This window comes from Bos indicus x Bos taurus, chromosome 9 (genome assembly GCF_003369695.1).
Source record: "Bos indicus x Bos taurus breed Angus x Brahman F1 hybrid chromosome 9, Bos_hybrid_MaternalHap_v2.0, whole genome shotgun sequence".
In the NCBI taxonomy this organism is placed as follows: Eukaryota; Metazoa; Chordata; class Mammalia; order Artiodactyla; family Bovidae; genus Bos; species Bos indicus x Bos taurus.
The window spans coordinates 15,085,200-15,102,021 of NC_040084.1; the positions used below are offsets into that span (position 1 = coordinate 15,085,200).

General features: G+C 43.4%; 1 protein-coding gene across 4 annotated transcripts in view; it reads right to left on the reverse strand.

Moving 5' to 3' along the window:
- Positions 1–16,822, reverse strand: part of FILIP1 (filamin A interacting protein 1) — a 222,431-nt gene that overhangs the window by 57,723 nt on the left and 147,886 nt on the right. For all 4 annotated transcript variants that reach the window (XM_027550954.1, XM_027550956.1, XM_027550953.1 and 1 more), the window contains one exon: positions 8,645–8,823. In XM_027550954.1, coding sequence (XP_027406755.1) covers positions 8,645–8,823 — 179 coding nt within the window. The remainder of the gene's footprint in view (positions 1–8,644; positions 8,824–16,822) is intronic.

Sequence of the window (16,822 nt, forward strand, 5' to 3'; positions counted from 1 at the left end):
CAGAAGATTTTACTCGAATCAGAGTTCTTCCTTTTCCTGAAAAATCTGAATTGGTGACCCTGAGCCAGGGTCAGCTGGACTGAGCTGGATGGTGACTTCTCCCGGTAGTCAGAGCTGGCTCTGCATCCCGGGAATCCCTCCGTGTCTGCAGTGTGTGCTAAACAGCTGGATCTGTGCCCTTCAGCTATTTCCCTGGCACCTAAGGCATCTGAGTGTGTGGCCTCTGTGATTTCTGTCCAGACAGCTGTCCACTTCCGGGCTAACTGGGTGTGACCAGCATTGACAGAGTCATGCAACAGAAAGAAGAAAAGTTCTGTGAAAGAAGCTGCCTCTGTTTCTCTCAGAAGAGGCCCCTTCAGTGACTCAGGTATTTAGAGTTTCCAGAACTGTCTGGCAACTTCCTGGAATCAAAAGAGAACAATTTGGTGATTGATTCTGGTCCAGAGAGACTCTGATGAGCTGGCCACCCTTTATCTCTCACATTCAAACTATAGATACATTCTCTATTCTCACGTTTCCTAGGACTTTCCTTTAATAAAGTGTATCAAATAACAGGACTGGTATATTCTTACATGCTAAAATCTTAGGCAGTAAAATATGTTTCTTGCCTGTTGTCTCTCAAGCCCTCCCTTTCAATGTGTTTCCTTTCTCATGGCCAATTTTCTTCAGTTATTATCCCGCCCTTTTGAATAGTATCAGAGTCCTTCTTGGTTCAAGTTCTGTTGCTGTTGTTGTTGTAAAAGTTCAAATATGCTGAATCTAATTAACTAAAATTCTTGGTTAGCCAGGTTAAACGCTCATATCTGGAAAACATCTTCCACCATCCTATCCACAGTAAAATGCAAGCATAATTGACATTTAGATTTGAATCTAATCTAATAGGCCCTGAGGTTGTAACATACAGAATTACTCAGGGCACAGCGCTATAAGATCCTGAATCATCAAATATGACTTAATTGGATCTTGTGGTATAGTCAACATTTTCATGAAAAAGTAAAATATATTTGAGAAATATTTTCCAAAACAGAAAAAGTAAATTAATTCATATCATAACCTTTGATTAGTTAGAAAATTATGTTGATCAGATAATCAACCTTCCCTGGCATATCTGTTCAAAGTTTTATTACTAAAACTCTGAAGAATCTTAGATCAGAGGCTGTTAATTCAATGAGAACGAGAACTCTATAAAGCTTGGAAAACAATCACATCCACTGAAGGCTTGGCATTTTTGTATAGCTGGGATCTGGTGAAATGAACCTCAAGGGCATTTTTAGTGGGCTTATTCATATTTCATCCATGGAGTGTCCAGTTCAGGATGAGTAGCAGGCTCCTAGCTCCACAGTGCTAATCGTAGATAGGTTAATGACTGGGGTCTTTTAAGAGGACCAACTCCTTTTCCATCTTGCAACTTTGGGAAGTTATCTGAGTCATTGATTGCCTGGTCCCTTTAGGTAAGACACAACATCACTTCCTTTACACAGTTCCCACCTACCCCTCAACACAAATGCCCTAGCTGTGCGAAGTCTAAATCACCTCAACCTCCATCATTTCAATCACATTTTCCAGTAGGATTTGCATATCACAAGGGTAAGAGGAATTGGAAGGTGGAGTTTGGTCCTGGCGTTCTTTCAGAAGGTCAACTGTCAAACTGTGATTGAGTCTCTGAATTCTAATTCCTCTCCTTTCTTAGAAGCTGTCTATTCCTAGTAGTTTTCTTAGTCAGTAGGATATTGATAGTAGGTGGCATATCTCATGATGAGTTAAAATCTATGAATTTGAATCCCGAACCCACAGACAGAATGGATGTGCCATCCAAAGAATCAACATTTTAAGTCATCTTTCCTTCCTCCAAACGTTGGAGAAATGAGGTGTTCATTTCAATCAGAAGATAAGAACTTGGAAGTGCAAAAGGTTTTTTTTTGTTGTTTGTCAGTTTTTACTGTAAGAAATTCAGTTCAAACATTGATTCTTCCAATTAACTGTTGGCAAGTGACCTTGGTGGAAGGAATTTAGTCTGCTTTCCCATCTTCTAAATAGGGATAGTCACTACACTTCATACAGTTTTAAAAGATTTATTTATCTATTTTTAACTTGTTAATTTGGCTGCACTGGGTCTCCTTGTGCCAGCTCTCTCTAGTTTCAGAGAGCGAGGCTCCTCCTGGTTGTGGTCAGGGGCTTCTCATTTTGCTGGCTTCTCTTGTTATGGAGCATGGGTTCCAGAGCAATGGCTCAGCAGTAGTGGTGGTGCACAGGCTTAGGTGATCCATAACATGTAGAATCTTTCCGGACCAGGGATTGAACCCACATTGGCAGGCAGATTTTTTTTTTCTTTTTTTACCACAGGACCACCAGGGAAGTCCCTTCATACAGTTTTATAAGGATTAAACAAGACGTGTGTGTGTCCAATGTATCAGGGGTGTCAATGACATCTAACCCACTGCTGCTGCTACTGCTAAGTCACTTCAGTCGTGTCCGACTCTGTGCGACCCCATAGACGGCAGCCCACCAGGCTCCCCCGTCCCTGGGATTCTCCAGGCAAGAACACTGGAGTGGATTCCCATTTCCTTCTCCAATGCATGAAAGTGAAAAGTGAAAGTGAAGTCGCTCAGTCGTGTCCGACTCTTAGTGACCCCATGGACTGCATCCTACCAGGCTCCTCCATCCATGGGATTTTCCAGGCAAGAGTACTGGAGTGGGGTGCCATTGCCTTCTCCATCTAACCCACTAGTGAGCAGCATAAAGCCTCGGGCTAAGCACAGACGAGAAGGCTCTGCTGTTTCCTGCCAGTACCTCCCACCTATCGATTACTGTCTGCGTGATCAAACTTGATGGTTTACATGTCAGCAGCGATACTTTTCTACAAAGTGCTACCATGGAGAAAAGTCCATTTTACTGTGATAGAGATAAGCCAGCTAAATCGAAGAAACTTAAGGGAAATATGCCAGGGAACCAGATGTGCATCTTCTATAATGTGAGCCAAGAATATCTCCTAGGATCCCAGGCCACTAGAGTGACTTCACAAACTTGCTCCGGTCATTCCTGGACACAGGCGAGAGCAATGGTGTAGCCTGTCCCCGCTTACCAGGCCTAAAGGAACACCATCAAAACAGGGCTTGAAAATTTCCCCTGTATCAGGCCCCCATTCCTGCATGTGCTAGTTAAGAGATTTCTCTTGAGATGCTGGTTTGTGATTTTTAAAAAAAAAACAAACCTATACTTGGAAGGTTTGCTGCAATACTACACGATGATGTAATTATTTATGTAGGGCCAGTTGAGCCTATAGAATCCAAACGCTTTCAAATTTATAACTCTGGTTAAAGATTTAGACAGCCCTCCTCACGTAATTTACACACACAAACATGTACATACATCCCCCTCAAATATTTCTGTAAGTTCCAAAGTACTTTTTGATGTAACTGTATTCCCTGTATTCTGACATTCTTGAAGCAGCCCTAGAGCAGTGCGTGATTAAAATTAGCAGTCTTTCAGTTCATACAGAGAATAAAGTTATAAATTCTGAGGGTGATCTCATGTGCTCAGAATTATGTCTTTTAAGGTCAAGCTAACTCAAAATGCGGAGACTATAACAGTTAAAAATGGTCTTTATCTTAATGCAATGAAGGATACTTTCATGTATATTGTAAATAGTGCTAGTTAAGCCAGTGCATTATTTATGCTATTTTCACTTTTTGATTTGGGAATATAACTATTCCCAACTTGGGAATATAACTGTAACTATTTGTAAAAATAAACATGAAGTAAATGATGGTAGTAGATTATGATCAGTCTTTTGACTTAGAGTAAAGGAAGCCCAGAGAAATATATTAGTCCTCTTAGGCACTTAATTTGGAGAAGGCAATGGCACCCCACTCCAGTACTCTTGTCTGGAAAATCCCACGGATGGAGGAACCTGGTAGGCTGCAGTCCATGGGGTCACTGAGGATCGGACACGACTGAGCGACTTCACTTTCACTTTTCACTTTCCACTTTCATGCATTGGAGAAGGCAATGGAAACCCACTCCAGTGTTCTTGCCTGGAGAATCCCAGGGACGGGGGAGCCTGGTGGGCTGCCATCTATAGGGCCGCACAGAGTCAGACACGACTGAAGCGACTTAGCAGCAGCAGCAGCAGCAGGCACTTAATTTGTGAAATTTTTATATAGGATGAACTAAACAACTTCTGAAAAATGAAAAATAACTTCTGCTTCCTTAGTTTTTACACTTTCAGGGTCCAGGTCAGTGGCCACAACAATGGGGAAGCTTGGAGGGGTGCTTTATTTACCTCCGCTATAACCAGCATCAGTCTCCCATCAGAATACATCAGAAGTGGAACACTGGTGTGTGCTACTCAAACTCTGCTCCAAAACAAGTCCCCCGGCTGCTGCTTCCAACAGATGCTGTTCCAAAGCTTCTCCTATCTTGACAGTCTAAAGACACCACTGGTCCTAAAATATCTGCTTATATCCTCCTGATAACCATAATTCTGCCTTTTATTAATAAGATTCTGTGTCATAGTTTGGACATAAGAGCTTGGAGGTGGGGAGCCCACGCATACAAAGAAAACATAAAACAAGCCATTCTGCACAAGGGACTCATTCGTACAGCGGTGCTGGCCCAGTGCCCTGCTCTGTGGTCTGAGTTGAGCCATGTCATTTATCCTGGGCCCCAGTTACTCAGCCTGTAGAATGAGAGACTTGGAAGGGCTGACCTCAGAAGTCTTTTGCAATGCTCGTTAAGCCAAGGCTTTTTTTTTTTTTAACCAAGGATTTCTCTGAATCTTGATTGCTATTGATCCTATCTGCCTGGGTCCCTTTTTATTATCTTTAACCATTTTCCAGAGGATGTGAGAAACACTTACAGAGTCAGTTCAGTTGTTCAGTTGTGTCCAACGCTTTGCAACCCCATGGACTGCAGCACACCAGGCTTCCCTGTCCATCACCAACTCCCAGAGTTTATTCAAACTCATGTCCATTGAGTTGGTGATGCCATCCAACCATTCTCCTCCTGACTTCAATCTTTCCCAGAATCAGGGGCGTTTCAAATGTAGGACAAGCATAGACAATGGAGCCTAGATGCAATACATGTCTGGCGAGTCCCCTGGCTTTGCATCCCCTCCTCTGGCCACCCCCTAATCAGAAGCTGTCTAGATGGAGGCAGCCTACAGAGCCGCACCTGCAGTAGAAGCTGGGTGATTCTAAGGACCAAACCACCTGGGCTTATCTCAAGTCTCATTTTTTTCCTTCCCTGACACATGCTCACAGGAAAAACAAAGGGAAATGTTTCTGAAGGAAAGTTCTTGGCTCTCTTTCTCTCTTCTCTTTTTTTCCTCACAAAAGGGACTTTTCTGGAGAAAGAGGGAAGGGAGAGCAAAACAAAAAAGCAAATGAAGTACTTGGAATAGTCTATGCCGGGACTCCCACTCAGGCTTGGAAAAGCCAGCTCTCTGTCAGCAGTAGTCCAGGTGCGGCAGCCACTTGGGGCGCTGGGGCCTCCCTGAGTCACAGCCCAGGGCCTGTGGGGGACAAGCCCCTGGTGACATTGCCCACAGGAAAGCAAGCCCCAGGTCAGCAAACTGCCAGCCCCCATAAGCAGATCTAATTATGATCGCTTACTTCAAAGAAGGATTTAACCCCAAGCAGATTTAGCAGGGTTGCTTCCAAAGGGCAGCAGGATTCCCGGGCCTGACCTTTGAGAAAATCCTAAAGGCTTCACTGCTTCAGGAATTCAGCAAAGCCAGTCACTGTGGCTGCTTCAGAACACAGAGAAATGCAGAGAATGCCACTTTAAGTTATCACAGTCCTCCTAGTGAGAGTGTCTAATTTAGCATAATGAGTGTCTGGTGAGCGTGGACCCACAGCATGTGCGCTGGCAATCAGTTGGTGGGGAGCGGCCTGGACAAGAACACTGACAGGAAAAAATATAAAGCACTGAAGTATAACCTATTGAGTCAAAAATACTATTTCAAAGCCATAGAGTAGTTGGATAAGCACGTACTTTTGGTAACATATCCCAGTAGTGCTCATCAATGTATTACTATGAAAAACAGCTTGAGGCATATCATTTTTAAATGCAGTTTTGATTTTTAAAACTTTCTACACAGCACTTTTGTAGGAGGAAATGGCAACCCACTCCAGTATTCTTGCCTGAAGAATCCCATGGACAGAGGAGCTTGGGGGCTACAGTCCATGGGGTCACAAAGAGTCAGACCCGACTGAGGCGACTGAGCAAGCACACACACGACACTTTGTTCATGAGAGATCACTGTGTACTTGCTCTGGTAAAATGAAACAACTCCAGTGGAGGGATGGGGAATTGGGATTGTTCGTCTCGAATTGGTCAATATGAAGTTAGAAAATAAATACACTTGGGACAAGCTCACTGTATAATGACTATAAAAGTATTTTGCGAACTATAAAGCTCTCCATCAACTGTTATTATTTCCACGATTCTCATAATACACAGAAATTAGGAAAAGAAAGAAAAAGAAGCAGCTAGGTAAGTACAATCTCTCCATCCACATGCTTCATTTATATACAACCACTGTAGATGAATTCACCTCAGGCGTTTAGCTTAGGTGGGAAATTGCAGAAAAAAGCAGACATATCTCATTCTAGACCAAATGGTTTACAAACAGACCAGAAAATAATTCACACAGCTGTTCTCTAAAATTATTAGATTTCAGATCTTTAAAAGAGATATCAAACAAGTTGCTACTATTAGCTGACCACAGTCCAATACAAGACACCTAGATATACATGATTTTACACCAACATTAAAATCTTGTTTTCACTACCTATGCTTGAGGTTGGAAAGTTCATAGAAGTTGAGGAGGTGGAGTTTATTCTGGTTGGTTTCCCCAAAATATCAAATTAGACCATCTATTTATCCAAACATGAAGAAGGAAATGGCAACCCACTCCAGTGTTCTTGCCTGGAGAATCCCAGGGACAGGGGAGCCTCGTGGGCTACCGTCTATGGGGTCGCACAGAGTCGGACACGACTGAAGCGACTTAGCAGCAGCATTTATCCAAACAAGAAGTTGCTAAACTTGAGCCTCTAGGAACAGAAGACAGGCTTAAAACGGGGTGTGTGTGTGTGTGCGAGCACCTGCATGCGTGCACCAGGTTCCGCTGTCCATGGGATTTTCCAGGATTGAAAAATCCACTGCAAGAATGGAGTGGGTTGCAGTGTATTCCAGGGAGCTTCCCCACCTAGGGATGGAATCTGCATCCCTTGTGTCTCCTGCATTGGAAAGCTGACTTTTTACCAGCTACACCATAAGAGGAGGGTATTACATGTACTACTTCAGCCTTTGCTCCCTCATCCATTTCTCCTCCCTCAAGGGATGTGCCAAGTCCAATAATGAGTAAACATTACCAATAACTTCCAAGAATTTTAACACAAACCTATTCTGTTTCAGGCTTTTAATTACTCTGTTATCGAAATAACTTTTTCTACAAATAAACTAATATGGGAAGATCAGATCTCCTTTTTGTAACTAAACAGACACAGCAAAGCTGGGACTGATGAAGCTCTTTCCAAATGGCTCTTATTTGCAAGCCCTAAACACAGCCGAGGACATGGTTGGTAACTCAAAGCATCACGATTCAGTGTTATTGGTTCAAAGATCGTGGAATTCACAGATGTAACCATTCAGCTGAAGGAAGGAAAAGGAAAAGAATAAGATAAAAAGAAGATGCTGAAAAAGCTGGATAGTATCAAAGCGTTTCTATTTGAAGTCTCTGCTTCAAACGTGGCAATCCCTGGTCTGAGAAAATTACCTACATATTTGAGGTCTGCTACTGCTAAGTCGTGTCAGTCGTGTCCGACTCTGTGCGACCCCATAGACGGCAGCCCACCAGGCTCTCCCGTCCCTGGGATTCTCCAGGCAAGAACACTGGAGTGGGTTGCCATTTCCTTCTCCAATGCATGAAAGTGAAAAGTGAAAGTGAAATCGCTCAGTCCTGTCCGACTCCTAGCGACCCCATAGACTGCAGCCTACCAGGCTCCTCCATCCAAGGGATTTTCCATGCAAGAGTACTGGAGTGGGGTGCCATTGCCTTCTCCATATTTGAGGTCTATGGGGTTGCAAAGAGTCGGACACGACTAAGCAACTAACACACATACACTGAATTTTTAAATTTGTTTTGTTTTACACTGAGTTCCTGAGAAAGTTAAGTAGGTAATTCTAGTTAAGTAATTTATAACAACCAAATAGTAAGATTTTCCATAACCGTGTTAAGAATGAATAGGATTCATTTTATTAATAAATGGTTAAATTGAGTAATTTGTTTCTCCGAAGAAGTGGATTTTAACCCCAAAGAGGAAAAATAGATTATTTCTAACAAACGGCAATTAGTAGAGAGGCTTTTCAAACGGAGGTGCTTCGTTGATCAAGTTAAAATGGAAGCTCCCTGAGTATGGCTTTCTGGCTTTTCACATCAGTGTGTTGTCATACTTGTATGAACCCCCAACATGGTCACATTAATAGTTCCAGGCAAAGTCTGTCTCACTCTCTGCAAACCATTCAGAAGTTAGGAATTAGGCTCCAGGCAAGTGTCTCCGAAGTTCCTGGATGGAAATCTGACCCCTGGAGGGAAGTGGGCAGGATGAGAGCGCGCCCCCCAACGAGCATGCGCAGTTACCTCTCCCGCTCCTGCTCCAGCAGGTTGGTGAAATCGTCGCTCTTGTTCATGTAGTCCGTGTGCTTGTGCTTCTCGTTCTCCAGCTCGTACACCGTGCGCCTGTGACACTTTTCAGCCAGAAGCAGCTGCTCTAGCATGCGCCGGTAGGTTTCCTTCTGCTTTTCCTCGAGTCTGTCCAGCTGAGTAAGCCAACATGGGAAAGAACGTAATATTTTATTTCATTTACTTATGACTCTAAATAATAATAATTTGTCTCTTGATTTATCAGGGCTTCCCTGGTGGCTCAGATGGTGAAGAATACGACTGCAAAGAGGGAGACCTGGGTTCAATCCCTGGGTTGGGAAGATCCGCTGGAGGAGGGCATGACAACCCACTCCATTATTCTTGCCTGGAGAATCCCATGGACAGAAGAGTCTGGTGGGCTGCAGTCCATGGGTTCACAAAGAGTGGGACATGACTGAGCAACTAAGCCCAGTGGTTTATTACCTGAAGGGGAGGGCATGGGGTCTGCTATTCTCTGCTTTCCCCCTGATTCCATCATGTTCTCTAGGTCAGCTGACTGTATGAACTAGGTGGTAAGGCTGTAGTAACTTCTGGCCTCTGACCTTTTTCTATGCACCTATGCGTGGTTCCTAAACAGACTTACTGTTTCGATGAGACAGCGCAAAGGCCTATACTCAGAAAGAAAGAGAAGAGCATCCCACCTAATCTCACAAAAATAAAGAGCTCGGCAGGCACATGTAACAAATTCCTCCCCTGGTAGAAAGAAATTATCATTGCAGCAGCCATTTTTTTTTTTTTTTTAAGGCCTGTAGTTAAGTGAATTTCTAGGAAAAGTATGTGAAGGACCCACAATCCTCTGCTTTTAAGAGATACTAAATATAGGGAGAATCTCAGAATTTGTGGAGAGCACATATCTCAAACTAAGAGATCTTATCAAATATTTTTACAGGACGTTTTGTGCCTGTGTCTCTGGCCAGGTTATAAGATCTCTAAGGGGCCATGCCTTGGTCATCTTTTTAGTTCCTGGTGCTTAACACAGAGCTTGGGACAATGTAAGTGTTCAGTAAATGTTTGTTGAATAGGACCCAATCTTACAGTATTGACAGTTCTCCATCCTACTCTCCTCTCCAAACCCTAGTGCAGGAGTTCACAACCCACAGCACTAGTGACATTTTTGGCCAATTAATTCTTATTTCCTGTGCATTGGAGGATGCTCAGCAGCATCCCTGGCCTGTGACCTCTAGATGCTGGTACTAAAACCTGCAGTTGTGACAAAGCTATCCACAAATGTTGTCAGATGTCACCTGAAGGGAAAGTCCCCATGCCCCTCCACCCCCCTGTTGAGAATCACTGTTCTGGGTGAATCAGACATATTTAGGATCCATTCTTTTTTTTTTTAGCTGCACTGGATCTTTGTTGCTGAGGGCAGGCTCTCCCTAATTGTGGAAAGCAGGGGCTACTCTCTAATTGTGATGCTTGAGCTTCTCATTTTAGTGGCTTCTCTTGTTGGAGAGCATGGGCTCTAGAGCATGGGCCCAGTACTTGTGGCACACTGGCTTAGGTGCCCTGCCGCATGTGGTATCCTCCCGGACCAGGGATCGAACCTGTGACCCCTACATTGGCAGATGGATTCTTAACCACTGGATCACCAGGGAAGTCCTAGGATCCATTCTTAATCCCACAGCCAACTCCGTAAGACTCAGTGGAGTAGCTCCGTGGGGATCAGCTCCAGAGCTATTCTTTGGATGTTCCATGTTTGCCCTTCAGTCATAAGGAGGATCTGAGGTTCCCTCCACAATTGTATGTATCCCTTCATTGTGAATGAATCATTTGTGGGGCCCAAAGCAAAAGAGATATTACCCCCATAATCCTCAGTGCCTTCTGATTAGACCTCCACCCCCTTGCCTAAGAGCAGGTGACCAACAGACTGGCGAAACCCAGGCGATCTGGTGGCCTGTCATGCCTGAGATCGTCAGGGAGGCTAATTGTACTTTTATGTGTTCTGATACATTTCTGCAGTGTAAATGGGACAGTCTATACAAGAGACTTTCTCATTGAGACAGCTCCTATTACAAAATATTCTCCCCAAGCACTCTGCATATCTCCACGAGTGTGATTTTTACCACATGCTATCGAATTTGTCAAGCATTGCTGGAACATCATCAGAAATGTAGAAGGAGCAACTCTTTCCCCTTTTTGATCCTTCTGACTTCATGAAGCTGAAACTCCAATACCTTGGACACCTGATGAGAAGAGCCGACTCACTGGAAAAGACTCTGATGCTGGCAAAGATTGAGGGCAACAAGGATAAAGTGGCAACGGAGGATGAGATGGTTGGATGGCATCATCGACTCGATAGACATGAGTTTGTGAACTCCAGGAGGTAGTGAAATACAGGGAAGCCTGGTGTGCCGCAAGTCCATGGGATTGCAAAGAGTCAGACACCACCAAGCGGCTGAACAACAACTTCGTTGTAAAGTAAGGCCTTCCCTCCTTTTGAGACTATTTGGAGGAACAGCTTCCACCTGTTTCTTGATACCCTGACCCACTCCTCCCTAATAAAGGAAGGGTGACATATTTGAAGGTTGTATTTGGGACAGGGAGCTGGGCATTAGAAGTCCAGCCTTTTCATTTCTTAGTTTTGACCCTGTCTACATAAAATGGTACTCTGTGCTCTGAGGGTCCAAACTCTCCCTCACTGCTCCCTCCAGAGTTTAGGAGAGAAGCTGATTAGAAACTGGTGGTGGTGATCTATCTATTTATGTCAATACTGAAGTTAATCTTTCAAGTCATATGTCAGACTCCTGCAGTTATTCCTCCAGCCTTTCAAAAGAGGAGAAGATGGGGGCGTTATTAATTGGATGGTTGACTGAAGTATCCAGAGAGAGAGACACTGTCGGGGTATCTAGAGAAAAAACAGCGTATGCTGATATTAATTGCTCTGGGGCAGCCTAGGTGGGACCTCTCGGCCCTAGCTTAAATATGTTCTGTCCCTGTGGGCCCTTGGCTGTTCTGTTCTCAGCAGCTACCACGCTGGGGCTAGGCCCCGAAGTGGCTGGTGTCAGGGGCCACATTCACCTCACCTGCATCAGCTCTGCTTGACCTCAGTACTGACTGCATAATCAGGAAGATGGTCTTTTTGTCCCTGAATGCCTATGGAAGGATGCTGAGACGCTGATGCGTACACTGCCTTTTCCACCCAGAACTGCAAACCTAGATTTTAAACCGCAAAGCTAGTAAATTCCTCTTTAGCAACAAAGCATTAGTGTATGAGGATTTAGCTTTCAGTTTTAAATTCTGGATGTAAGAACTGACATGGGTAGCAATAGAGCAGCCTTGCCAGACCCTGTGACTCGTTACTTTGTTTGGAACGGCACGGAGCTCCTAGGAGAGAGCTGAGGTGGACTAACCTCCTATATCTGTGTAGCTTGTCCTGAGACTCTGAAGACCGCTCCCATAACTGTGAGCTCTGTAGATTCGTTAATTGTGTACACTGTGTCCCATGGCTTTTGGTTTTCAGGCTCCAAACGGTGGCTCAACCACAGAGGAACAGGAGTTCTTATTACTGAATAGTGAAAGTGAAATGGGCACCGATTCCTTTGGAAATGTAGCTTCCACTTGGATAGAGGTGGAAGGAAAATTGAATGAGATCATCATAGTACCTGAATCAAGTTGGTGGAGAAGTTCAGGGACTTGAGATGGGGAGAAATTTCAGTATGTTTCAGATGAAAGAATCACGATTTAGGAACTGATTTTTAGTCTATTATCAACATAGGGCTAAGGGGAAGAGTATTAAGGAATTTAGGAAGCGAGAAATCTACTTGAAATGGGAGGTCTTAAAAGACCAAAGTGTGTTTACACAGAAGGAAAATGGATCGAAATGCTCTGAAAGATAAAGCTATAGAAAAGGAGATATTTTAGTCCTTGTTGAATCACAGTGGGTGACAGAGGAAGAAGAGACTGGAGAGCCTAGAGAGCAGAGCAACTTGACACCCCCCTCCACCAAAAAGAATAGATGAATCAGGATCCAGGAAACACTTGGGGAGCATACTGCAAAACTGCGGAGGTTCTTCATGAGATCACACAGCGCCCTTCTCTTGCAGACTGCAACAGCTATTCAGATTGGTTACATAAAATGTAGACAGACGTAAGAATTAAAACTTGAAAAGGTCAGGGTAGGATATTTGAAACAATTTGGGGAGAGTCTCAGGGTGTCAGCTATCCCAGACGGGCTCTGAGTGAACATACACAAGAAACTTGAAGATGTCAATTTTGAGGGAAAGATGAAATGAAAGGGGAGTAGGGCAGGACAGCAGCAGATGTGTCCAAGCACAGGTGTGTTGTGGAAATCTCCTGAGGAGGGATCATCCAACTCAAGAAAGTAAAAGTAGATAAGATTTGTGTTGAACAAGGGTTCCTCTTGGCAGACTCGTCACTCCTTGGTTTTGCTTCTCTCATGGAGGGTGACCACACGATGCACAGTGTGGAAGGTAATATACAGAAAACAAATGTCTGAGTCTGAAAGCATCGGGTGTGTGTGTGTGTGTGTGTGTGTGTGTGTGTGTGCACGCTCAGTTGCTCAGTTGTGTCTGACTCTTTTGCAACCCCTTTGACTGTAGCCTGCCAGTCTCCTCTGTCCATGGAATTTTCCAGACAAGAATGCTGAGGTGGGTTGCCATCTCCTATGCCAGGGGATCTTCCTGACCCAGGGATTGAACCCATGTCTCTTGAATCTCCTGCCTTGGCAGGTGGATTCTTCACCACTGGCGCCACCTGGGAAGCCTGAAACCACAGGGGAAGTAGAGGCAAAAAAAGATAAAAAGGAAAAAACTCGACAGCCCCTAAAATAGTGATGGAGGAAGAGAGGGACCATTTGAAAAACTAGTCAAAATGTTGAAGACAACAATACCAGTAAAACTCAGCTGAGCCTTCCTACTGGAGAAAAGTTGTGACAAAAGGCAATACTTTTGTTGCCTTGAGTAGGACAAGTTACTTAAGAATTAGAAAGTTCAAACATAAGAGAGAAGGGAAGTTCTGAGGAATGGTCACCTGGGTACGGTATGGTTCCCACTTGGCAGTAAGGCAGGGAGGTTTCAGAAAGTCACCTGGGAGAAGGGGTGCCACCCCTGAAATAAGGGGGCAGTAAGAAAAACCACTGGTATGAGATGGGTTGCCTAGTTCTGGGCATTGTTAATGAAAAAAGCAAATGATTTCAGAGGTTTTAAACATTCAGGTGGGAAGACCTAGGCATGTAGGATGTCACCACTCAAACATCCCTGAGCTTTGAAAAAAGAGAGATGTGTTTCAAGTGTCACTCAGGGCAAGGATAGTACATGCAAACAGATTCCTCCACCCCACCCAAGGTTTGCCATGCCCCACAATTATTAAGCTCTTGATGGTGGCAGACTCCATCTGATGGGGACAGCTTCCCCCACGCTGACTAGCATCCTGTCAGAGCTAAAGATTTTCTCTATCCATCCTCCTTTCCTCAGACATCCCCAAAATTTCTGCTTCAGTCTTGGTAAGAGTAACATGAGTCTGCGTTATGCTGAGTCCTGAGGTCAAGAAATCATTCCTCTTGAGATAAATTGACCTTGGAGCTGGGGCTTTTCTTGCATTTTTAATAATTTATGAATGCGAGATTGATACTATGGTAACTGCATGTGTCCTAATAATCTTTAGCCTCTTTGAATAAACAGAATAGAGGAGGTCAGGATATATTCATTCATCTTTGAAAATGCCTCAGATTAAAATCCCTCTGGCTAAGGCTAAGCAGAATAAGAATTTGGGAAGGAAAGAAACCGAAAGCTTAATTTCTTTGAAATTTTGCTTAAGAATTAAGAATTTTGATATCTTAGAATTTAATGTACAAGGAAGTTCTGGGGGATTTAATATTCTCTGTTTAATTTCTCCCCAGATACCTGGCAAGGGGGGGAATCTACCATGTTGGGTTCACTGCTTAACCTTTAATGGGTTCTGTTGGATGACCTAGTTGGGCCTAATTTGGTATGAAAAGTAGAATGAGCAGTGGTTTTTGGCTTGAGGTACAGCATGACTTCTGGGCTTCCCAGGTGGCCCTAGCCGTAAAGAACCCACCTGCTAATGCAGGAGACATAAGAGACACAGGTTCGATCCCTGGGTTGGGAAGGTCCCTTTGAGGAGGGCATGGCAACCCTCTCCAATATTCTTGCCTGGAGAATCCCATGGACAGAGGAACATGATGGGTTACAGTCCATAGGTTCACAAAGAGTCAGACAGGACTGAATTAACATGAATGCATGCAGATACAGCATGACTTCTAGGAACAAAAGCTAGACTATCTGCTCATAGTCCCAGGAGGTAATGGAACAGTGACATATGAGATTCTTGCATCATGAACTTGGAAGCAACTCCCTTGCTCCTGAGTAGCAAGAACTTGATTATAAAGCCCAAAGGGTTAAGAAACCAAAAATCTATAAATGGTAGGGGAATCTTTTCTCCTTGCAGCATCCTCTTTCTCTCGTTTTTGCCAGTGTTGGGAAAAGTAGCTTCTGTTTTTCCCTCTTCCTCATCATTCACTCCTCCCCAGGGAAGAACAATGCTTCAGACTGTTGAGCGGGGAAGGAACCAAGAAGCATCATCATGTGGGCGGGAGGCAGTGATTCTGGGTGTGTGTGCTCTGAAGACCTACCTCTCCCGTTAGGGGTTATTCCAAGCTCTAACTTGGAAGAAAAGAATTAAGATGCCCAAATGATGCTCTTTAACCAAGCCGAGTTCTTCAATCCAGGTGGTTATAATAACAATATAAAATTGATCTTTCCCCTGTGTCTTTTACTCCTCACATCCCTCCAAGTTGGGAACTGATAAAGAGTGTGAGCAATTATCACCCTCAGCTCCCAGCAAATACTGATATTTGTTGAGTAGCTATTATGTTCCAGAAACTATGTTAAAAGTTTTCCAGGCATTGCTTCATTTAGTCCTTGCAAGTCCATGAGACGTACACGTGACAGAGAACCCCAAAGCTTAAAGAGCGGAAGTGACCTGCACAAGCCAGGGATTATCTCAGATGTGAAATTGGATCCAGCCAGTTGACTCTATCCTATCATAATATGCATGCGTGCTAACTCACTTCAGGTGTGTCTGACTCTTTGTGACCCTATGAACTATAGCCTGCCAGGCTCCTCTGCCCATGGGATTCCCCAGGCAAGAATATGGAGTGGGTTGCCATGCCCTCCTCCAGGGGATCTTCCCTACCCAGGGATCGAACACACATCTCTTATGTCTCCTGCATTGGCAGGTGGGTTCTTTACATCTAGCGCCACCTGGGAAGCCCATCCTATCATATAATTCTCTCTTATTGTTTAGAGAAAAGATGAGAACAGAACTCCAGTTCATTCTTGTTGCAGAAATTACAAAATTGTGGAGCCATCAATCTGTTGTGAATACGTTCTAAAGCAGATCTTTCTGAGATCTGTCAAACTAAGTTGCTGCAAAGGCTTGTCTTAAGTTAAATTACAACAACTTGCTTCATACTTTCATTTCTGTGTTCATTATTAATTTATAATACTAATTTCACATCTATGATTTTTTTTACATGAATTCCAAAGGGTCAGTATGTCTAGATCCATCAACTGGTTCTCTGATTCTGCATCCAAATCCAACTTTGACGTGAGAGTATTTTTAACATGTACTTTTAACATTATGAGTAATTAACAGCAAGAGTTTCTAATACAGTCCTGTATAAAAATGATTAAATATTGTCCTATTAGATTCCCTGCTCTAAACCTTCCATTGGAATTTTGCCTCAACTTTTATGTTTTAGCCAATCACATGAGACCATTTAAATTATGACCAAGTCTTTTATAAGATATAAAAACCAAGTGGCTTTATAACCATAAATATCAATAATAAAAATCAATTTAGTTTTAGGCTACCAGTTTGATAATAATCTGAAAATGCAATGCTAAAACCCATAAGCACCTCAAAATTTTATACATATCACCTGTAAAAGAATAAAAAACTGAAGAGCAGGTAACTATCATAACCACATGAGAAATATATTTTGGGCTTTAAGTACATTTAAGAAAATACTTCTACAATTCTTATCAGTGAACTGTATCCACAATAATTCATGAATTATTAAATTATACTTTAATTCTAGATTGAAATTAGTCACTGAGTTAGTCACTCAGTCTT